The sequence below is a fragment of the Blennius ocellaris genome (genome assembly GCF_963422515.1).
Source record: "Blennius ocellaris genome assembly, chromosome: 7".
In the NCBI taxonomy this organism is placed as follows: domain Eukaryota; kingdom Metazoa; phylum Chordata; class Actinopteri; order Blenniiformes; family Blenniidae; genus Blennius; species Blennius ocellaris.
The window spans coordinates 3,938,779-3,962,707 of NC_137656.1; the positions used below are offsets into that span (position 1 = coordinate 3,938,779).

The following is a 23,929-nucleotide window of genomic DNA, read 5'->3' on the forward strand; positions in this document are numbered from 1 at the left end:
ACAATTAGAGTGAAAACGCTTCGTTTCAGAGAAGTTTCACTGGCCATTTTAAGACGACGCCCGTTTATGGACAAACGGCAAAAACTTTTGAAAAACGATGTAGTCGGCATGCCAGGCCACAGGTTGGCGCTGTTCGTTTGTGGAATGAAACCACACTAATAAAGGCATCGTTTTAAGAAATGTTTTGAAAGCGATGCTCGTTTACAGGGAAACGGCCAAAAAACGCTGGAGATGACGTCGTTTTTGTGTCGAGACACTAGTTGGTGTGGTTTGTTTTTGCAATGAACACACACACACACACACACACACACACACACACACACACACACACACACACACACACACACACACACACACACACACACACACACACACACACACACACACACACACACACACACACACACACACACACACACACACACACACACACACACACACGCAACGAAAGTTTTGCGTTTTCACTTAAACGGGGGCCTTAAATGTGAAAGAAAGTAGTTCGTCTTCAATTTAAATTTAGTTCGTCCCACAAGTCCACGGAAACGGCTGTTCCAAGTTTCAAGTATTTGCCTTAAGACCTTTCTCGCATCAAATATTCCAACCGTTATCAACGCCACTTCTGAACCGATCAATCAACTATTCATCAGTGTGGACCCCACGTCTGCGTCAAATCTGAAGAAGTACTTTAAAATCGATCACGAGGCGACTTATATCTTATATCCCTCTACGTAAAATCCGAGAGACGAGGGGGTTAAGTGGAAGAGATGGTGATGAAATACAGACGAGGAAAAAAAACAAGGTGTCACAATCATTCAGCGCCCGTAGGACAAGACGAGACCCGTTGCGTCGTCGGGATTTACTCCACCGTTGCCCAAATCTTACACACAACCCCGACAACATTCTTCACGAGCTGTTCCGTGTCACATGGTCTGCCTCCATAATGTATCCCTGCAGCAAATAAACACAGCCGATTGTGTTGCGGCCACAAACGCCAGCAGAAGCTTCACCGCGGGATAATTGTGAGGAAACGGAGCCGCTCCCCTCCGCCTGCAGGTGAAGCCGCGACTCAAAGGCTACATTTACCCGACAATCCTGCCCCGCAGCCGGGACGCCAAACTTCCTTATAAACACTCATTTTAATAAATCTTCGCTCTTTATTCATACTGCAGTAGAACTATGCGAGCACACGGCCAATGTGGTTAGAATTAAGGTTTAAAGTATTGTATTGTATTGACAATGTTGTGCAAAGTGTGGTTACTTGAGATGGAAAGCCAGGGGGTCCTCAGGAGAGACACCTTAAATTGTTTGTCTCAAGGTCATCAATAGATATGATTAATTAGCAGGTTGAGATCGACTCCGGAGCAGCAACGTTCATTCAAAGCTAGCACTGCTGTGTGTGGTAATTTTCCTGTAGATTGGTAGCATTTCCCTCTTCTTGACAAAACATGCACTTTGCCCTGTTGCCATCCTTTTTCCTGAAATGGAGCCAACCTTTTGAGTCGTTCTGAACAGAAACCAGTTTTTAATTCTCATCCGCTAGATTTTGCAGTGGCAGCGTTTTCAATTTTTTTTTTTTTTTTTTTTATTGCATTTCCTGCCCTCGATTCCATGGAGCCTCAGCGCTTTCAAAAAAGTTCCACCTTGGGAACAGTTTTGAAAAACAGTTGTGTTTTAATGGCTTCGCACACCGCTGTGTAAACGCACTGAACGTTTTAAGTTCATGTTGCCGGGTAAATGTGTCCTAAGTGAAGCATTGGCTTCCCCATCTTCAGTTTTCCTCGACTTTTCACACAAGATGTGGAAAGATTGATGACGAATCCTTGTACCTGACAAAAATCGCTGACTGTTGCGGTTTCTAGACTTGCAGCGGGAGCTGCCAACGGGCCTGCGGCACTCACCGTCGTTGGCGTGTCGGACGCAGTCCTGGAGGACGGCCTGCCACTTCTGCTGCTCCTTATCCGACGCCAGGGCGAAGAAGTAGTGGCGGGCGTACGGGTGCCACAGGATCAGGGGGTGGGGGATGACCACCTTGTGGAACAGAGAGCCGCCTACTTTGGCCTTCACACCTTGGGAGGAACCAAAAAAAATGCAGAAGACAAAAACACGGAACACTTAATTTAGTTCAGGATTCTTTATGTTGGTTGATTAAAAACGGGATGAATTCATGAATTCCGCACTACGACGCTAGATTTTTCTCTCGTCGCGATAACTTCAGGGATTAACGCTGGGCTTTCTGACCGGGACTCGCTCACTTCTAGAAATCACCCCGGCAACTACCGCCGGATGTCTAACCTGCTCCCAAACGGGTTACGTTCACGATAAGATCACAATGAGTGCCACAGCTCCGCCCCCTGACCAATCAGATCTCTTGGAAAATGTACCTGCCCATTCTGAAACGGTGGTGATTGGCTCAAGCTGAAGCTGCAGCTGAACGGCAATGAGAAATTAATTTAGAGTGAACTGTTTTGACATAATTAAATAAATCTGAGTCACTGAAGCTTGTTTTTGTTTTTGTCTGTTTATCTCCACGAGGGTTGATCTGTAATAATGAGGTTAAAGATCCCACTGGGCAGAACTGCGGAAATCGACTGGATGTAAAATCTAAACTAAAAGAAGAAGAGTGAGGAAATTCTGCCTGATACATTTCTGCTATAATAAAGTGAAACTGAGTGATCACAGTGCCGTCCGTTTATATCGCCGATTAATCAATATCGTACAATCACACTAAATCACGCATTCACAAGTCAGGAATGGTCTGGAAACAGTATTGCTTTTAGTCTGGTGGATGTGTTTTAATTGTTTATATTCTCAAAGAATAACCGCTCCTTCGGTAAACTAAACTAAACTGCAGGATTTCTCCTTTTTGCAAACTCCGCCTCTTTCATGTGATCCAGTTGAGTTGATAAGCTGCTTCGTAGTAACGGTGATCAGGATCGCAGGCGTCTGGATCGGTGAATCCAGGAAACGGAGCAAGAGATCCTGGACGCGTTTTATGAGGGTTCGTCGTGCGGGCCTCGGGACGGAGGCGTCTTTTAACTGGGAGGGTCCGGCGCTCAGCGTTTACACAAAGCGGATCCGAGAGTGTCTGAAACGCCTCGTGACAGGTTCAAACACAAACCTGCTCGCTCTCACGTGCAGAGGAGTACACCCGATGTTTAGCGAGTAGAAGCGTGCCAACACTCTATTCCTCTCTCCGCTCGCTGCTCGAAGGGTTTCGACTACTATAAACAGGTTTTGCTTTTTTAAATTTTAGATCTACTTTTCAAACTAAATTCACCCGTCATCGCGCCATTTTCCCTTTGAGCATCCATTCCATTAAACATTGCCATTTCCCCGACGGTCTTACTGAGGACCCCATTTACCGAACATTTTCAAGTTTACGCGACAACGTTGCTCGGAGACGCTGAAAATGCACGTTTTCGCAAAATGTGCCGACTCGGTCTCCATGGAAACGGGGGAAAACCAACTTTTCTGAAACACTTCTAACTGTGCCACGCACGACTCGATTGACAATAACGAGAAGCTTTTCCTCCAGTGACTGCCAGCCCATGTTCTCCTGGGACTTGGTAAGTTTTATTTTGACAGTCACCGTAATAACGATCCAATTTTGTTTTGTCCGTCTATACGAGCGCCTGTGTGCTCCCAAAGTTCTCGGTGTGCGTGGGTGTGTGGTTTCATTACAAAAACGGCGCCAACGACATCGTTTTCAGTATTTCTGCCGTTTCCATGGAAACGGACATCGTTTTTAAGACGTCTGTGTGTAAACAAGGCATTACTAAAGTACAGAGGCCCACACCCTGGCTCTCCGTCACGGAGCTCACCAGGTAAGCTGTTGCTGATCAGATCCATGTATTGATCGAGGGACGTCAGCACTTTGTAGCCGGCGCAGTTGATGGTTCCTTTGGGCTGGAGGTTTCTGTCGTGGGCCTGGTGGTGCACAAGAAAGAAAACCCCCAGACTTTTACTTCAATTGTGCATTTTACCACAAAGCCACGCTCCCAACGAGCTCGCAGGGAGTAAAACCTCGACCCGTACTGTCCCCGCCGGCTCTTCCTCACCGCTTTGTTTTCGTAATAATGGACGCCGTAGGAGTCCGGGATGAAGACGAAGCGGCTCCTTAACTTCTTGTTCTCCTCCAGGAACTGGAAGAGGGAGCCGGAGAAGATGGACTTGTTCTCCAGGGGAACCTGTTGGGAGAGAAAACACTTCAGCTCCGACTGGGAGAATGAGAAAGAGGAAGAGTGGAGGCGTGATGAGAGAGCAGGATTGTACAAGTTTTTTTTTGGTTTTTTTTGGGGGGGGGGGGGGTTGCTGTAAATAAGTAACCAAGACGCTCTATAATCTAAATGTTGGCCCTTCTTGAAAGAAACAGATTTGTGAATTAATGGCGAGATGAAGCAGCAACTAAACAGCCGACATGAATACAGTTCTTTAATTGAAAAGCCGACGACAGTTCTCGCTCACGCTGCAGTCAGCAACTCTGACCTTAATGATTGTAATGGCGTCTTTGTCAAATCATCATTCTGCTACCATCCATTCCAGCCCAATTACAGCTTTTCAACTCATCCAATTATATTCATACTCAAGACTGAAAGAGGCATAAAAGTTAACATTATCTTAGCAAATGACACATGTTTAAGACTTCTGTGACACAGTCTAAGGCCCTATTCAAGCAAAACTTTTATTTTCTTGTGGGTTTTGGTTTCAGGAATGTTTGGCATTTACAAAGCAACGTTTTCAAAATGATGGCCCATTTCCATGGAAACGGCATAAAAGCTGAAAATTATGTAGTTTTCATTTTGGGCCAGCAGTGGGTGCTGTTGGGTCGTTTGTCCTTGTAATGAAACCACACACACAGAACAATGTGTGATAAACAATAACAATTGGAGAAAACTACCAAGTTGGATTGTTGTTCGCCTGTAGACTGTAAAACTACCAAGTTCCCAGGATAATATGTTAGGGAATTCATGGCATTATTCTTATTGTCCATCTCCTGATGCATGTTCAGAACAACTATTTATAGTTGTGGTCTATTTGCAGAGTAGCAATGTTTCACAAAAAGTTGTGTTTTTTTCTCCCTCCCCCCCGTTTCCATGGAGATGGAGTCAGAGCATTTTCAAAAAGTTCCACTCTGGGAGCGGCTTTAAAAAAAAGTGCTGTATTAAGTGACGTGTAAGTGGACTGTCAAAACGAAACAAACACTTTTTGCTTTTTCACTGAAAAACAGGGCCAAAAACTTAAGACACAGTCCGGCTGAAGCTGATTGGATAAGACCTTTTTTTTTTTTTTTTTTTTCCCCTTCAGGGTTTTTCCCGGTGGAAGCAGTGGGCGATGCAGCACAGAGACATTTTTACCTTTCGGTGCAGCAGCTGAGGCTGCGGGCCGCCGCCCCCTTCGATGTCAAAGCGCACTTTGTTGAAGAGAGCCACTGCATAGTGCTGCTCGTACAGCCGCCCAAACTCCCCCATCACCTCCGCGGTCCGAGCTGCAACACAAACACACACACACACACACACACACTGTTAGAGGAAGCATGTGGCACGAAGCACAGGAAAGGTGAGGAATCTGGAAGCCGACTGAGCCTCACTGAAAACGTCTACACAGCCCCACCGGAGGACTGATTTATTCTTTTAACACTTTAATAACTTTGGTACGTCTTCCTATGGAGATGCAAGAACCAACAGGGAGTATCGTTACTGTGGAATCAAGTTGGTTTTGTCAAACACGATCAGCTAACACCATGTAGCCACGAGCAAATGCTAAACGTGGCGCCACCAGCTGATGCTAAACTACAATTTAAATTAATTTAGACTGTTAAAATTTCTCTCAGAAAAGTGCAAAGAAAAATGAAAAATGCAGTTTTCTCCATTAAACCTTAGTGGTTTTTTTTTTATAAATGGAACTGTAACTACTGCTGCCATCTTGGCCGCCAGGACTCTTCAGGAGAAAGAGATCCTGCAATCTCACTTGGTAAAATAAGAAAATAAAAAAACACAATAATCAATAGTCTTGCTGTTGTTCTATTGGGACAGTCCAAGTCTCGTTACTTCAGTCAAAAATAGGCCTCATTCACATCTGGCCAACATGTGTTCCGGGTGATCTGATCATATGTGCCGAGCCCTAAAGACAAGTGTGAACGGGCTCCACAAGCACTTTCAATCAAACCACCTCCTGAGACGGTCATCCGACAACGGGGGCCTTATAGTCTGAACGGTCATGCGTCGGAGATGCGTCAAAGGAACTCTGGAGAAGCACATGTACGTCTGCGCCTGGAGGTCTGCAGTGACACGCCGCCTCATCACTGAAAAACCATTTAGCGGAAGTGATATAGAGGCAGCAACACGATCTGAAATGGTTCGTCTGAAAAACACATGACACGGCCGAGTATAACGCCTGCGTCAGGGGGGCCGGCCACGTGTGATGGAGTCATTGAAACGAGGAATGTTAAAGCGAAAGTCAAACAGCATCAAAGTGTGACGTCTCACGCTCTCCTTTATCCGTTTCATCAGTGAGTTCACAGCACGGATGTTTGTTCGAGCTCCAGTCGGCCTTCAAACGTCAAATCTCTGATAAGAAGCCCATTCGTTGGTGTGGTTGCACATCAGTGCAGGACCGACTGCTGGTCTTACCCTACCAGAAAAAAAGAAATCTTGAAAATATACACTTCCCGTAAAAACGTACCACTTCTGCACAGAGAATAAACCCATGAAAACGTGACCATTATCCCTCATTTCCAAACTGCAGTCGTCCAAATCGATCACGCCAAAGTCGATAGGTTGACAAACAAACGGGAATTTGTCGCCCTCGAACCGCGTTTTTGTTTCGCCAACGTTGACGTTATCTTTGAAACTTGAGCGCATGGATTTCTGGGATGTCAAAGATGGCGTCACAGCAACTCCAGACCGATTCAGCCCGAGAAAAAAAAAGCCAGACTTTCTCTAAAAGAAAGAGTGTTCAAGCAACAAGAATAGTCTTAAATGTTGTGAAAATGATCGATCGTGAGATCGAGTGTACAAACGAGATTCTTGTGACACCGATGCTTCGGGAACGTTTGGGACTTTCCAAGATGCCAAGACATCAATAAACCAGGGGACGTTTCACGTAATACAGATGTCTTTGTACTAGTGTATTGACAAATTTCACAGCTTCATTTGGTTCAATTATAATTCACGCATTTTGGGAGCGGATCAAACTGCCTGGAAATACATGGAATTTCAACAGCTGGTCACTTGGGGTTCGATGTTGCACGAAAACAAACACGGTTCAGAGAGTAAGTAAATAACAGCTCATTAATTGGCTAGGCTAATTAGCTCATGGCCAATGGATAGCCAAAAACGACAGTATACGGTTTTCAGACCAGATATCGCCGAGCGCCTTTCTCACTACTACTTCCTCATGACCCCCGTCTGCCCGCGAGATATTTCCCAACTTTTTCCTTCCGTATTTGCCTCTTGTGATTGGCGCAGTTAGCTTCAATTGCTCACTGCATTCTTACCCAGAATGCAGTGCGCGCTACATCACATCCTCTGACGAGAACTGAGACCCACGTTTTCAAGGGGACCAGAGTTCCCTCGTTAGATGGGAGCGTTCACAGACGGCCAAGAGAAGTAGACTTTCCCCAGAAAGTCCATGTGAACACGCCCCAATGCTAAATACAAGTTTACCACCAAACTAATAACAGTCCAAGTGTATTCTTTAAAACTCGAGTTAGGCTACGTGGTCTTGATGCTTCCAGAAACACACAGCGTTCAAGGCAGGAATTCTGTTTATCTTCAGGAGAAAGTGAACAATAGAGCTATTCTTGGGGGGGGGGGGGGGGGGGGGCGACAATGTCTTCCAGACCGTGCCCAGTTTGGTTTTTATTAACTTTCAACCAGGGCATGGAAAATGCAGATTAAACAATAATACATGGATAAAAAGAAATTGGGGGGGGGGGGGGAAGGAACGACAATAAAAAAAACACAACATTCAGTTTTGCAATAACTGTGTTCGGCTAGTTTTTAATGAGTCATCAGTTGAAGTCCAGTTCAACGCTGGGCACTTTGAGGTTAACCCTGAAACCAACTCCGCTTTCATTAGACAAGTGTTTTTGTCAAAGAAGATTAGAAAAAAATTTAAATAACCATATTCCACAATTTCCAACAAACTAATGCCGGAGGACACCAAAGCTTCGGGCTTCGAGCCAGACGTCAGTTAAAGAGGAATCTGGGGAATGGACGGCTCGTTGTGGTTCAAACCAAACTGAATGAGGGGGGGAAAAAATGGTGCTCCAGATGGAATTTAGCAATAATTAGGAAGAAATTCAGTATAAAGACACACACGCAGACCAGTTCGGAGAGTTTTGGCCCACGTTTCAAAACCCAGTGAAACAGGTAAATAACCATGAAAATCACCACCGCGCCAACTTATTCACCCGTCATGCACTTTATGCAAAAGTTACGATAATTTCATTTAATAGAAAGTGCTCAACACCTCCAGGTGTTTTTTTTTTTTTTTTATTACAACCACTTTATGAAAAGGTTATATTCTTCAATATCTTCAGAAAAGTTGAACAAATGAAGGAACAATCTTCACCTGATGTCTGTCAGGACCAACTAAAGTAAAGGTAACGTGTTTCAGATGTAGAGTCTTTCAGAGCTTGTTCTTTTAATGTCTTTCAATACTTAAAACCTTTGTGGGATTTTGATTGGTTTACATAGTTTGGTAAAAAGAAAATCCATCTGTATTTGGTGTTTCTGCAGCTGGAGGGAAGGAAGGGGGGGGGGTTATGATGACCCATTTTAACCCATCTGCTTTGCATTGTGGTTACCAAATACCTTTCTTTTTTTGCATTTGCAAGTATGTCATTAACTTTCCTGGTGAAACCATTAGCAGAGTGTCTGCACATTGTGAGGAGTGATGGACTGAGTGGAGACATGATGGAGAGAAACAACCCAGAGACATTTGTGGGAAAATAAATGTATTTTTAGATCGGGCTGATTATCTGCAGGTAGAACATGCTCAGTGTCACAGTTTAAATGATTTTCCACAGCCCGTCAGTGGGAGTCACTACCCCCAAAAATCTGCTTTACATCTTCTGAATGTGTATTTCTTCCAGGCGATCAGTGTGCCAACTCCTAACAGTTGCTGAAAATTCATATAAACAAACCCTCCCCCTTTTTTGTGTCCAACCTTCATGGGTCATTTACATTCACTTCCATCCCTCTTATCCTGATTGCAACATTAAAACTACTTCACAGAACCACCCATTGATTTCCTCTAAATGAAATTGTTCCTACGCTGACGTGTCCAATAACGGTTGCATGAAATTGTAAATGAATATTCTGCAGACTCCAAACTCAACGGACGGCAAGCACAACTTGATAACCTCAAGTATTGTTTGACATAAAGGCCACGCACGATGTTTTCAAGGTGAAATGGGGAAATAGGAAAACTTTGTTGCTCAAAAAACAACTTTTACCCCATAATCTCAGCCATAAAACCCTCAAATACAAGAAGACTGGACAGGAGTGTTATACGTTTGATGTCCAGACTAGAGTATTCAATTTATGATGCCCCACCCCCTCCCCCACTCTGCCCATGGTGAATAATAAAACAAAACCCAATACAATACAGGATGACACATTGGACTGACATAATTTCCTGGATTATGACCGAATTCAGCCACAGCTGCTACTTACCTAATCCTAACCATAGTTTAAGATAAGATCAGGCTTTATTGATCTCGTGTGGAGAAATTCAAATCACCACAGCTACTCCATGATGCAAATAATTATGAATTGTTAAAACTGGACAATGACAAAGAAGAGAACAGAATTGTTTTGGCTTTAAAAAAAAAGAAAAAAGAAAAAAGTCTCGCTTTATATAATTTCCTTCATTTGTTTTCCATATATGGAGAGAAGTCCTCATGGGCCATTTGTAATCAAGAGTCCCCACAAGTACATAAGAACAAGAAAACACACACTCGGAGTGTTTCATGCCTTATAGGGACATTACTTTGAGGTGCCTTCCTTTCCTTCAGATTCACTCGAAACTAAAAACACAATTTGAACTTAAAACCTGTTTTCTTCATGGGGACCCCCCCACACACACACCCTCATGCATGTCCCCATAGCGACAAGCCCCCTGTGGGTCAGCATTGCAATCAGGATAGGTGTCCTCACTCCAGCAGAGGAACAATGCTCCATATGCAAGAGGATTGTTCTTTGCCAGCTGGTCCTCTGGACAGGAAGCCTCTTGAAGGAATGTGACCCTCACGTAAGAATGAAAGATGGCGGAAGGAGCAGGACGCCGAGAGAAAGTTCAGCAACACTTCATTCCCACCCATTATGAACTGCAGGATGTTTTCATGGCCTAAAAAAACAATAATGCCAAACGGCAATTCAGCAAAACATCACAAACTATTCTGATAATCCAAACTGAATCAACAGAGAAATGCAGACTTTGTCAAAGTGTAAAAATCACTTTATGAAAATGTACCCATTATGTTTTTGTCCGTTTAAAAATCACTGTGACAAACATCAAGTTCACCAATGTTGATTGTGTTCTTCTCTCATGACAAACTCAATGGACTCTTTAAGTGAGATCATATGAGGCGCAATAGTGCAGATAAACAGTTTGGAGGAGGAGAGAAAGGACAGATATACATTTATGGATACAGATGACTTCAATTTTCTTGAGGGCAATGACAAAGCATTCATACTTATTTACTTCCCATCCCTGCTGAAAGCCATATAATCATTTCTTTGTGTAGTTAACTGATGCACACCAAAAATGGTTCAAAAACAGAATAAGGGGCCGATGTTTTGTAAATATTTAAAATTTGGCAACAATTTTGTGAAAAAACAAAAAGAGGAAATGATTAAATGCTGAGAAGAGAGTGTTCCCCGCTAACATCATTGAATTCAGAGGAGAATAACTGTTGGTGGTCACATGATCGTGACATCATCTGTCGCCAAGCAACAGATTTTAAGCCCCGACAACAGATATCGTCACGATTGTCCATTTCCCGTCGGAGACGGCTGAAAGACGTGGAAGTTATTTGTTTTTTTTCCAAGAAGACTCCCACCACAGCCTCCGATCGCATCTCCTTCTCAACCCCTCACTACCACCTGATGTCACCATGGCAACCATCAGCGACTGTCTTCTTCTCCCTCCGTTGGACTGATAACCAATCACATTATTGGAAATGCGCAACACCGGTCAAACATCTGTTCCCGAACTGAATCTCCCACCTCATACGTTCCCCGGTTGTCGTCCATGTTGCTTGGCGACGGAACGCAGCACCGTCAACACCGAGTTGTCGCCATGCCAACACTGTGAGCGACTGCGGCAGCCCTCCACGAATGAGTTCGTGTTTTCTCCGCATTGCCATCTGTAAACCACCATGGGATGAAACGGATAAAACGGAAGTACGGATTTTGTAGTTCGGCAGATTCTACTTGCAAAAGGAAGAAACTCGCATGGCTGAGGGAAAACACTGCTGAACTGTTTGGCTTCTCGTTCCAACGATAAACCTTCCACCTTCACCACTATAGACCCCCAAGTACACATTACAAAGAAGAAACAAAAAACACATTTGTCTGGTTGTTTAATTCTCAATCTTAATAGTTTGGTTTGTTTTTATAGGAAGCATTACAACTTCAAGAAGCTCTGTAATCAAGGTCTGACTGTAAAGACGGTGAGGTCGACACGGTTTAAGTGCAGACTCAACTTCAACCGAGTGGGGGGGGGGTACGAGTCACAGCCGAGTGCATCACACGTTAACAATGCAATCATCTGTCCCGCCTCCGACGCTCGTCTTAGTCACACAACTCTGTCCCGCACATGATCCTACATCGGAGTGACGAAACCCACACCGACCAAGCAAGTGTGACTTCAGCACAACCAACCCTTAAAAACCCGAACTTAAAAAAAACCCAACACTTTCAGCCTACAAATATTTCAACCAGTTGATATCTGCGAGGAGAAGCAGCCCTTTAAAGACCTAGTGAAATGTAAAACACTACTTTGCAAAAAACGATAGTTGGGGTACTACTTATAAGGTTTCTCTGACTCCGGCCCACCACTGTTGTCGCATAACAAAGTTATTTGAATTTGGAATCTCCAGCCGGGGAAGTCGAGGGGAATCCTTCTTCTTCGTGGGCGTGACGTCAAGAGATGTGCAGATCTCGATCTGTTGTGTTTATATTGGCTTGCGTTGTTTCCCTGTGTGTTTTGAAGTTATAGTCGGCGTTTTATGAGCCTTGACGAAAGACTGAGCCTGGAAGAGACCCGAGAGAGGAGAAAAGGAGCACGGGCGTTGGGAGCGGCTAGCTGTTAGCTCGAGCGGCTAGCTCGGGCGGCTAGTAGACGATCAAGTAATACCTGGACTCATCTTTGGTGATTCAGCGCAGTCGGAAAAGCGCTTGGACATGATCCAGGAAGCCGGTCGTTCTGCCAAAAGTCAGGACGCCTCAAAGCCTCAAAGGTGAAAACTGCCGGCTGCTGAGGAGACGAGGACGAAGCGTCTTCTGCTTCCTCAAACACGTTCAAAACGGGGGTCACCAATGGCAGAACGACACATTCTGTGTCTTCTTCATCAATCACTGGATTTGAAATGCCCTATGACGATGAAATATCGTTAAATTCAGCCTCTTCGTCGTCAAAACTCTGATCCTCCATAATGTAAACACAACTTGGGCGTGTGCACAACTAGTGATGTCACTATTATTGTCAGAAGCTCCGCCCAGAAGCGTAAATACCACTGTTTATCTGCCATTTTCTCGCAGATTGCCGTGTTTTAACATTTTACCCTTGGGCCAGTTGGCATAAAAAAAAAATGTCCCTAGAAGCGACAGCCAGAGTGTTTTGGAGGTCGAATTTTCATTTCACTGGGACTTTAAATCCATATCAGCCCGACTCTGCACTGCCCTTTCATCCCTGTCAGTACGCTGCCTCGCTGTGGTCGGTGAAAAGCTGTCGCTGTCAACATTCCGCTTTTTTTCAAATCCCCACTCATGTTCAACACATGACGAGCAGACGGCCTCAGCTCCAGCTCCTCCAAACGACTGACGACAGCAGGAGAGGCTCTACGACGACGACGACTCTGCCCTCATTGGACCGTCCAGGCGTCGTCACCCAACGCGTCAGCAGACCCTGCAGAGTTTCCGACGGTTTGTTTCCCCGGCCGGGAAAATCCCTGACTCGGCAGATTTTAAACAGTCAAATCGTAGAAACTCCTCCACACACACACACATACATGATAGAGGGGATATTTCTCCAGAACGCCAGTCTGACAACGTGGAAAAGTCTGCTCCTCTGACCTCTGGACCTGGGGTTCTAAAACTGGTCTGACCCGAGACCCAGTTTCCCCAAGGTCATCAAGTCACGACCCACTTCTTCAGAACCAAAAAAACCCAACTTATTTGTCAAGCATATTTGTTAAATACACACGATCTTTACTATATTTTTCTGTGCATCACTAATTCACATCTAATTGATATCAGCCTACCGAGGTGACGCAGATCTGACGTCGTCTAACCTCGGGCACAGGTGGAGGAACTCTTAGTGAATAAATGTGTGAACGTACCACTAAAAAGGTCAAGAAAAAAAAAACAAACCCCAAAACTATGTCTGTCGTAAAAAATGCTTATTGGTAACAAACAGACTCACGGAGGGTCCGTATTAGTTCCTCTTAAATGGTTCCACATTTTCCCCAATTTCGAGCCTCAGTTGTTCCAAAACAGAGAGTTGTTCTCCTCCGAGTCGAATTCACGCGGTGGAGAAAACAGACGTTAGAAAAGTTTCTTTAACGGGACGTCAGACCATCTGTGAAGTCCTCTTCAATTGTGTGTTTCAGTCTTTATCTTCCATTAGTCAAGAACGTGGGGCAGATTCTACCACTCTGGTCTGGAAGGCTCCATTGAGACGTTGAGGTGATGTATTGAAGTCGCCTCCCACTCAAACATTAAGAGACTTTTATTTTTTGGTCAAATCAAAGCCATGAAAGGGAAGATTGAGTCTTACAGATGGAGGTTTTTACTGCGTCGTAAAGCACCGGCGGTCACTTTTATTATCTCGTCCCCTTAATGGCAAAGGGACCACAAGATCAATGATTATGTTGGTGGAGAACTTTTCAGTGTCTTTCGACATTGATGTTATTCTTTCACTGTGAGGAGGAGGAGGGTCTTTCTTCCTCTCACTGCGATTAAAGGAACTGCACTGACTGGACAAACGCATCAAATAAATGTCTTCTGAAAGGTGCGTAAATCTGCCAACTCGCACATTCAAAAGTGAAACCTCACACAAAATGATCATATTATGGAGTTTTAAATGTTCAGAGTGGAGGAAAAAAAAATTATAATAGTGAATGACGCTCAAATTGTTTTAAATGGCAACATTACAGTGGCTAACTTATGTGGACTGAACTTGAATTTAAAAGAGTTGATTAGGCTAAAAAAGAAAGAAAAAAAAACACTTTGATTTGTCAATTTATCAACAACTAAACTCAACATCTTCCATTACCTTCCTGAACCTATAAAGCAGATGTTTGGCGCTCACTGTGGTGACGACATCTTTTCAAGGGTTATGCAAATCATAGTTGTTTAGCGAATCGGTAAATATATAAGATAATATAAGATTTGTTTGTTTTTTCCCCCCAAAATAACAGTGCTCTTTATCTTGCCCCTCATTTAAACAAGCTGTGACCATGACCTTTATTTGGTTGTTTCAATCAATCACATACATTTTGTTTTCCCTCGTTTAATCTTCTGTCTCCAGTCTGATGAAATAATTACGGCGACGTACCAAATATTTGCAGTTGATCGCGTATTTTCCTTGAATTCCTTCTTCCAAACGGTCATTCGGAATTTGCAGAACATGGAGACATGAAATGTCGGCTAAAATCCAGATCATAGAGCATCTTCCGCCCTCAAGCTGACCCACACAGTGCCGACAGCCCAGCTGATGCTACCATTATTAATACAGGAAGTTTGCAATGTAATTACTTTCTTTTACTTTGCAGGAACTAGTAAAACTCCCAATTTATTTGAATAATCTCTTCTCATTAATTTTAACATGCATGTTATTTCTCAGTTCAACACAGCACTCTTCATATTGCCAAGACAGTATATATTCCGTGTGTATTCGTTAATTAAAGGGTGATCGTACTAGCGTGTTGTGTGGGGCACCAGCCCCGGCCCCCCCACCACGCTTTCTCCCGAACAAAGTGGAAACGAGCTCCGCCGACTTATCAAGCTGGTGAATCATCTCAACATCCCGCAGTCGTTTCCACGACCGAAGATACCGGTGGAGGAGAAGTCTGCGGCCTTCGGCCTCTCGCACACCAGGGTCACATTCCTCACATAATCTTGTTTTCATTGAAAGTACACTAGCGAACATGTCGTATGAGGAGCAGAGCGGGAGCGTCCCGGGGGGGTGGGGGGGGAGCCGACTCCATGTTGGCTAATTGTCGGGGGGTGGGGGTTAGCCTGCCGCCTCCAATCACGCCCCCCCCCGTGTCGTCTTCCATCGCCGCGCTAATCTAATCTCCCCGACGAGGCCTTTCGGTCGGTCTTATCGCTGACGTCAGGGCCGACACTTTCAGCAGGTCTGGATCACAGAGTCCAGACCGGGCTGCCATTTAAGAGAACACCCCCCCCCCCTCTCTCTCTCTCTCTCTCTCTCCTGCCCCCGCCCCCCCTTTCCTTTCTCCACCGTGCCTTAACAAAAACATTCCTCCGAGATGGACCCACAGGCTGACTCATAAATTTTCTTGTTCCCACCAGAGAGCTCGTGGAAGGATCCAGAAAGTATTTAGTTTGGCTTCAATGTGTTTACCGGGATAATTAAAGGCAGGGCAGAAGACACAAACACTTCACCGGGGTACAGTACAGAGTTTTTCATAGCGCGTGTTTGCCCGAAAAAAAAAAAAAGAGTTTAATGCCGTGCTTCAGCGCTGGTCCTGGCCCAGAGACCACCGGGGGTCAAACGCACTGCTGATACGTGCAGGATCCAGACAAATACTTCAAGTAAAGACAACAAGCTTCTTCTCAAGAGTCTGCTCCGATAAGAATCTCCACTAAATCACCCAAATAAGACATGGCGGCCAAACAGAGCTGGAGCAAAGCTTAGAAAAATGTACTTTGTTCACAGGTTTTTAAAATGGATTGATCAAGACTATGAAGTGGAAACGTTTTTGTTTTTTTAGGTCCAGATTGATTCAACAGAACCGGAAAAAAACTTCCCACAACATGCCGAGTGAACTTCAGTCTTTATTTCTAGAAGCTGAAAACTCATAATTTCCTACAAACGAGTCAAAACGGCAGCAGAAGTGTGTAACCGCAGATCTCCAAACGCCTCGCAGATCTTTTTTGTTGAAACACTTCCACAGAAACGCCACAAGACTCTCACTTTAAATAAAAACAAACTCAAACCAAACATACAAAGTAAAGCCGTGCGAATTTACGATGTACATTAGAGTGCGATATATTAAAAACAGCGACATCCACAGCGAAACTAACATCTAACTGGCATGTGTTGTGCTTTAGTAGAGGTTTATGTTGACGTGGGATCAGTATATACACACACACACACACACACACACAACAGGAGGAAGGCCATTTCCAAGCCAACAAAGAGCAATTCACTATTCATGGGTACAGTTGTGCTGTTCAGAACCCCCCCCCCAAATAAAAAGCCGCTGGGCGACGGGGAAACAAACGTCTCTGCATCAGGTTTATGTGCTCCGGGTATCACAGCTGAGTTTTTTTCCCCTCACAAACACGCGTCGAACAGCCCCACGTTCACAAAGACGCCCCTCATGCAGACAGGCCTCGCTCGGTCAGTGTGTGAGGGGCCGGGAAACAGGAAATCCTAACACCACCCCCCCTTCCTTCTCCTCCACCTCCCAGATCAGCTGGACGGAGCGAGGCCGACGGCGGTCCACTGAGGCGTGTCGTTTCTGCTCAGAGGCTCACTTCAAACTGGTTCAGGTAGCGGAAATACCTGCTGGTGGGGACACTGCAGCACACAGACACTCTGGGTGGGGTCGGCTGGGTGGGGGTTGGGGGTGATCTCATGAGGTAAACCTCTATTAACAGGTTCTGGTGAAGTGACATTGCAAAGTAATCTAATGAGAAGGGGGAGGGTTACTCACGCAAACCAACGTTAAACAAGTTAAAGTAAATCGTATTTAAACAAAAAAATGGAGTTCAAGGCGGGTGGGGGTGGGGTGGAAGATGGGGGGTGGGGTGGGGGGGGTCACTAACCCCTAACGGCATCCAATTCGTCATCTGTCCATACAAATGTCAGGTACTCTTGATTTTGTTTATGCTTATTTATTTTCCCGCCCAGCTTGATTGTGCGGTTTTCTCTGCGTACATGTCCGTGTGGTTTCAGTCCAAAAAAACGAGCAACAGCGCCCCCTCTTGGCCTGGCAACTTCATCGTTTCCCGTTTAACACAGACCGTCAATGATTTGATAACTAGAAAACAATAGTTAGTCTAATCAAGAGACCAAAATCTCTTAAGTTCAATTGAGTTGAATCAATTTTAAACAAACGGTTTTAATACCCAATAATAGGACTCAACTTGGATACATTTTAACAATTTGAAATAATACCAAGCATATATCAAATATTTACTTTTCAGCAAAAGAGGCATTTGTAAATATTTTTTATTAAAAGTATAATTTTTTTGCACACATTAAGCAATCAAAGAAAACATTAAGTTCACTTTTTAGTCAATTTTTTTTTGGAATACGTCAACTTTCTCTTCCACTTTTTAAACATGAAACCAGTAAGTTTCTAGCAACCAACGGATGAAACAAACTCAATCTCATCAAAAGTGAATGTTAAAATTTTAAATCGCTTAAGTACTCTTTAAAACACTGTAGTTTTCAGGTTTCAGATGCGTTTAACGCGCCGTCCTGGCAAGTGTGCCGGCGAGTCGAGCGTTGCATTAAAGCACGCGAGAGTCTTCCTGTGCAGGAAAGCGCCGGAGCCCTCGGGCAGATCTCAGACTGCAGAGCGATGAACTTCCAGGCTTCGCCATCAGTTAAGACTGTATGCAAACAATGTGCGATTGTCCCTGCATGTTTTTCCAGCAGCTGCGACTCCCTGCAGGGTTTTTTTTTCCCCCTCTCTCTCTTTTTCTCTCCCTGAAAAGCGAATTTGCTGTGATTTGTGAAGGTTTGGACGACGTCGCTTTAAAAGCGGGGGGGGGGGGGGGTGGGAGGGGGGGCACAGTTAATGAGCGAAGATAGGAGGCAGGAAAACCTAATTAAAATCTGCAAAATACGAGTAAACCCCGAGTCAAGAACTAACTGGTGATGCGCCACCGATCCAGTTCCTCAATTCCACACGAGTCATTTATTTGCCTCTTCCTCTGCCATAACGACTGTATTTATCTAGACTCGTATATCCGATGGGCTTCACGTGATTCCAGAGCCAAAACAAATGTCCGGTTGAGTTCATAAGCCCCGCCCCCTCCACCGTTATGAACCATCATCTTCTTGAGGTGACTGACTTCGCTCCGGTGTGTCGAACGAATATCGACAACCCCGTTTAAGTGACGACCCTTCAAGGGAAAACTCATCTTTTTTGCATTTTCATTTCAGAAATTGTTTTGCCTTTATGTTTCGAAAACTAGTCCCGCTTACACTGAAAACAATATAGTTTTTATGTTGGACCACTAATGGCCCATCCGTAAGCGACGTCTCAATCTCATATCAAACATAAAAAAAACACGCCTCCTCTAACAAACTCCCTCCAGATATTGTTCATCCCAAATTAAATATTTAAGAAGTTACACCCGATGTACTTTTTCCCCCTCCGTCGATGGACACGCCCACAAAATAGCTTTGGTTTATTTTTTTAAACAAACAAAATCAAAAACATTAACTGATGAGTCAGTTTTCCAGTTTCAATTCTTGAGCCAGCCATCGTCCATGCTATATTGTTAGCATTGCTAACACTTCCGCTGCAACGCAAGAGAAGCTACAGTTTTGGAAAAAGCGTCTCAGTATAAAAAAGGAGCCGTCACCTGGTATCCTCACATATCCAATCTCCCTTAAATTGTCACAAAAAAAACAATTCAGGAAAATATTATTTGGCCAAAGGAACTGCACCTCATGGCGATAGCATAGCAATAGCAGTCCTTCGCGTCACATGAAAAAGCTAAATCTAAAATGAAGGTGGAACAGTCTACAAAAATCGTAGAGCAACACACCCTGGACAGTTAAACTGGAATGTAGATTCATTTCTAAATCACATCAGGTTCAACGTTTATACGAGTCCAGTTAGCGGCTACATTTATCCGAGGTGGGTTTATGACAATAGCCTCTGTGTTGACGACACTCGAGCACAATCAAAGTCTCCTATTGGAGACTTATGGGGCAATACTGGTTGGAACAAAGAGTCCAAACAAATTAAAAAAAAAAAATAAATAGTTTGATGGTATTTTTGCAATTGAAATCAAACATTATTCCAACTTAGCAGCACCAGTCAATCATGGTTCGTCTATGAAGCTTAACCGAATGGAACTGGATGCAAAAACCATATCAGGTTTGAAAAGTTAATAATTAACCAGATCAAAGCCTTCGACATGACTTCAAAGATCATTTATCGGATGGACCCGTGTGGTTCGTTTTGGACTGAATGACTTCTTTTTCTTCTTCCCAATAGCAGCTCTGAACCCTTTTGTGTCGTTTTCCCAGAGAGGAAATGAGAGGTTAGCCACATGACCCCGGGTCACTTCCAGCCTGGCCACGCCCCCACGCCCCCCCCCCCCCCCCGCTTCTCGACGCGAGTCTGACCTCACGTTGGAGGTTACAGGAGGAGTGGAACACGGATTAAAAGGAGCTCCCGCCGGTTTCACTTATCAGCTGGGGCTCTGTACTAAACGGCGGCGGCGCCGAATCACCTCGGCGATCCGTCGACGGCGTCGCAGCTCCTCGCCGTGAGGAATGAACGTGTGTGTTTTAACGATAAATCCAGGCGGCTCGGCTCTGCCTCGTCGCGGCTGCAGAGACTGTGAGGCTGCAGCTCAAGGCCTGGAGGACGTTTCCACACACACACACACACACACACACTTTTTGGTGCATTCCTCAGATTCCACATCTGACACACGCATATGTGTGTGTGTGTGTGTGTGTGTGGCACTTTAAACTGAAGGAACAGGACAAAGAGAATCCTGCTCCTAATCTATCCAAAAAAGTTGTGCACAAATAAATAGAATGTGGAAACTGGAGCTCAGATGAAGGTTGAGGTTTTTTTTTTTTTTTTTTTAAATGAGTCAGAACTGAATCGTCGGAGTTTGAAGGCAGTTTTAACTCTTCAGTGGGAGCCGGGCACATGGACAACTTGTAGCTCCGTTGCTTTTAATCCCACGTTTAAGTCACATTAGAGACGTCCCGATCGGTTTTCAATCCTTTATCCAATCCAGCAGATTATCCAACATGTCCTCCAAACTTCCTTTCTGGAACCAAACTTAAAATCTAATGTGGCGACCTTGGATACAAAAGATTAAAACCATAAGGCGGAGATCTTGGGGAGTTTTTACAAGCGAAAATTAAAACCAGTTTGTTTTGGATGCAACAAGGCACTGAAAATGCAACCATTTCAAAACGATTCCCCCCCCCCCCCCCCCCAAGCTGGAACTTTTTGAAACGGGGAAAACGCAGCTTTCTGAAACGCCGCTTACTGCGCATTGTAACTAGTTCTTCTGCACATGCTCAGTAGGTGGACAATAAAAAAAAACAAAACAAGCTGCAGATATTGCAAGACAAGGAATTCCTCCAGAGATCTGCGACCCTTTACGACCAGCAGTTTGTTATTTTCCTCTTAAATCAAGTTTAACTGGAACCGAAAAACACATTAAAACCTTCAAAATGAGGCTAAAACGGCTTTAAAAGTTTTGATATATAAACTGGATCTTATGTTGCACTACTGGACTGTCAATTATAGTTTAGGATGGGAAACGTTTCATTACATATTGAGATGATTTTACTTTAACCTTCCTTTTCAGACAACTTTGATAATTTAGCCGTTTTACTGAGTTTGGGCCCTTTTTAGGTTTTTTTAAAAGATGTTTTAGCAGCTTTTCCCCCTATTACTTGCGGTTTTAGTTGTGTCTCTTTAAACCCGTTTTGAGCGAAGAGTTAATATTTATTCTGAGACTTGCTTTGTTTTGTGAAAAGGTTCGGAGGTTATTAGCCATCGATTGTTTACTGGAGAGATTGTCTTTAAAGTTTATTTTATGCAATATTTGTTTTAAAATTCACTTAAGAAAAAAGATATTTCAAGATAATTCTTCTGCAACAAACAGTAAACAGGCCTTATTGTCAGCTTCTGCGTCTAACAGAGGTATTAAAAAGCTTAATTTCATACAGTATTGAAAAGATGAAAAAATACGTTTTTTAGTCACTATTTGTCTGGAAAACGATCGTGAATCGTTGCAGGAAACATTTGTGCAACGTCACACAATCGACAGCTTCCTCACATGAGGAAAACCTTCCTGTTCTCTCTTCATAATCCCACTTCACCTAAAAAAAAAAAACGAGCTCAAACTCGCCCGACGACGGGGAAACTTCCCATCCCGAGTGAATCAACGCCCATCATCAACGTCGAGCGCGAAGTCCAGAGAGGCTCGGTTAATCAGCGGCGACAGAGTCAACATTCGGGGGCGGGGTGGGGGGGGGCCAGGTGGGTGCAGCTCACCTGGCGGGCCCTCGGACACGAGCCACAGTTCACGTACGGGAGCCCGGCGGGGACACGCAGCCTGAATCTGCAACTACGACGATTCAGATAATCATTTAAAAAAAAAAAAAAAGAAAGAAAGTCATTTCGACAAGACTGAGTCAGTTGATGATGTCACAGTGACTCACTGTGGTTTTCCTCCCTCATTCGGTCGTTTTACGGAAAAACAAAAAGCCAACATTGTGCATCTTTTAAATGTTCGATCAAACTCAGGGGGGGGGGGTTACTGCAGGACTTTCACAGAATCTGCACTGCTTCGTTTCTCGTCGCTCACGCCGACGAGTCAGAAATACAGACGTGAAGAGAAAGCTGCACTGCTGACCTCTGATGACTTTAAAACAAAAAAAAGAAAAGTTTCAGACCGACGTCAGGCCTCTGCGTCAGTGGGTTCTTTTTTTTGTTTATTTTTAAAGAGTGACAAATCCATCAAAAACAGAAGTTTTATGTTTGCTAATCCACTAATTGTTTCCTTTAACGACTCGATGCACCCTCTTGTGACGACAATGGGTAATACGAGAGCAAACAAGTTGAAGCCAACGGATTAACTTTATGAGCTTGTTTGAAGTCACAATATGACAGAAACGCAGTTTTTTTTCCCTCTCTCATTTGTTTGAATTAGACTATATTTATATACAAAAGACACAATCCTACTTTAAAAGTTAAATAAAGCCAGAAGCGTCAAAGTTAAAGTGAGACTCTGGTTGATTCTTCCAGGTACATTTTCAAAATTCCTCAGCCTCTGTGTAAAAACACACATGATAGATTCCTTAAATACAAAACGTCCTCGCCTGCAACACATTTCACAAACTGCAAAGAGCAAGATTTTATGCCCGGTTTACTCACTTTTTTAGTTTTGTCAACAAAGTTTGCGTTTGTTTAATCCGTTAATTGTTTCCATTAGTGACTCAATGTACCCTCTAGTGGTGAAAACCGGGTAATTGCAAGAGCAGACAGGTCGATTAACTTCAAAAGCTTGCAAATCATCTCCCCAACACACAAAACTACCACAGCGTCCCTTTTTAAAAAAATATATAAAAGGTGAAGTAGCGCCAGCAGGGACAGTTTCCAGTTAAACTTGTAACAAGAATCTCCCCCTTCTCATTCCTTGGGGAAACTGAAGGGAGGCGTTTCCGACGCGTTACCGAGGGTTTTGGGGGTTTGGGGGGGGTTTTCGTGCGTAAAAGCGCACACGTGCCAAAACGAGCGCGCGCCCCTCACCTGTGATCATGTCCCGCTTGGCTTCATCCAGGTGACTGGAAACCACGTCCCCCATGGTGGATCGCACTCCCCCGCCTCGCCTCGCCTCGCCTGGTCAAGGAGCTTCAGGTGCGGTGGGGACCGTGGAGAGGGTGGAGCAGGTCGGTCGGTCGGCGCAGCGCGGACGGGCGGTGCCAGGCGGAGAAGTGAGAGCAGGAACAAGGTCCGGACTGTGGAGTGTTTGTTTCTGGGAGGAAACTCAAGCCTCCTTCTTTTTAAGTGGGAGGGGGAACTAATGGAGGTGTAACCCTCCTCCTCCTTCTTCCAGCCGCGGTGCGTTCAGGTGCCGTGAGGAATCACCCGCGCGGCTGGGAAAGTCCATGAACGCATCACGCGAAAACAAAGAGAGTATTAAGAATGGACAGTCAAATCAAATGTCAGTGGCAAAAAAAAATTAATGTGTGGTTGTCTCTCGCACCCGTTATTCATTACTTTTATTTTCTTTATTCGTTTTTTTGACAAACTTTAACAAACTATTATGCGTCAAGAAAATCTCATGTCTTTTCTATGAATTTCACATCATTATTTGACACTAGTGGTCGATATAAGAATGATGATGATAAAAGGATTTTGGTGACAACTGATATACTGACACTGTTACATTTTATATAAAAACATCTGGATTATTTTGTCTTTGTCAATTATGTAATGGAATTTGATTCCAAATGTGATAAATATATATATTTAATTGAAATATCTGGATTAAATGATCTTTTAAAAAACAGAAACAGCAGTTCAATGATCATTTGAACTGAAACCAAAAAGCTCTGCAGTTGATTTTACGGTTTATTTGACATCTGCTGCCCCCTGGTGAAAAGAAACGGTCACTACAAGAGACATAGAACAACACATTTAAAATAAAAAAAAGTCAAAAGCTTTGTACGGAAGCCAATGTATTTATTCAGAATACTTACGCCATTAATTCACATTCTTATT

The 23,929-nt window shown here is 44.0% G+C and overlaps 1 protein-coding gene across 10 annotated transcripts in view; it reads right to left on the reverse strand.

Moving 5' to 3' along the window:
- The window catches only part of niban2b (niban apoptosis regulator 2b), a 35,283-nt gene extending 12,126 nt beyond the window's left edge, over window positions 1–23,157 (reverse strand). For all 10 annotated transcript variants that reach the window (XM_080499114.1, XM_080499121.1, XM_080499117.1 and 7 more), the window contains exons 1-5: window positions 22,955–23,157; window positions 5,355–5,485; window positions 4,059–4,187; window positions 3,822–3,927; window positions 1,899–2,066 (exon numbers count right to left, since the gene is read on the reverse strand). In XM_080499114.1, coding sequence (XP_080355240.1) covers window positions 1,899–2,066; window positions 3,822–3,927; window positions 4,059–4,187; window positions 5,355–5,485; window positions 22,955–23,009 — 589 coding nt within the window. In that variant the 5' untranslated portion in view covers window positions 23,010–23,157. The remainder of the gene's footprint in view (window positions 1–1,898; window positions 2,067–3,821; window positions 3,928–4,058; window positions 4,188–5,354; window positions 5,486–22,954) is intronic.
- Window positions 23,158–23,929: the final 772 nt, after the last annotated feature.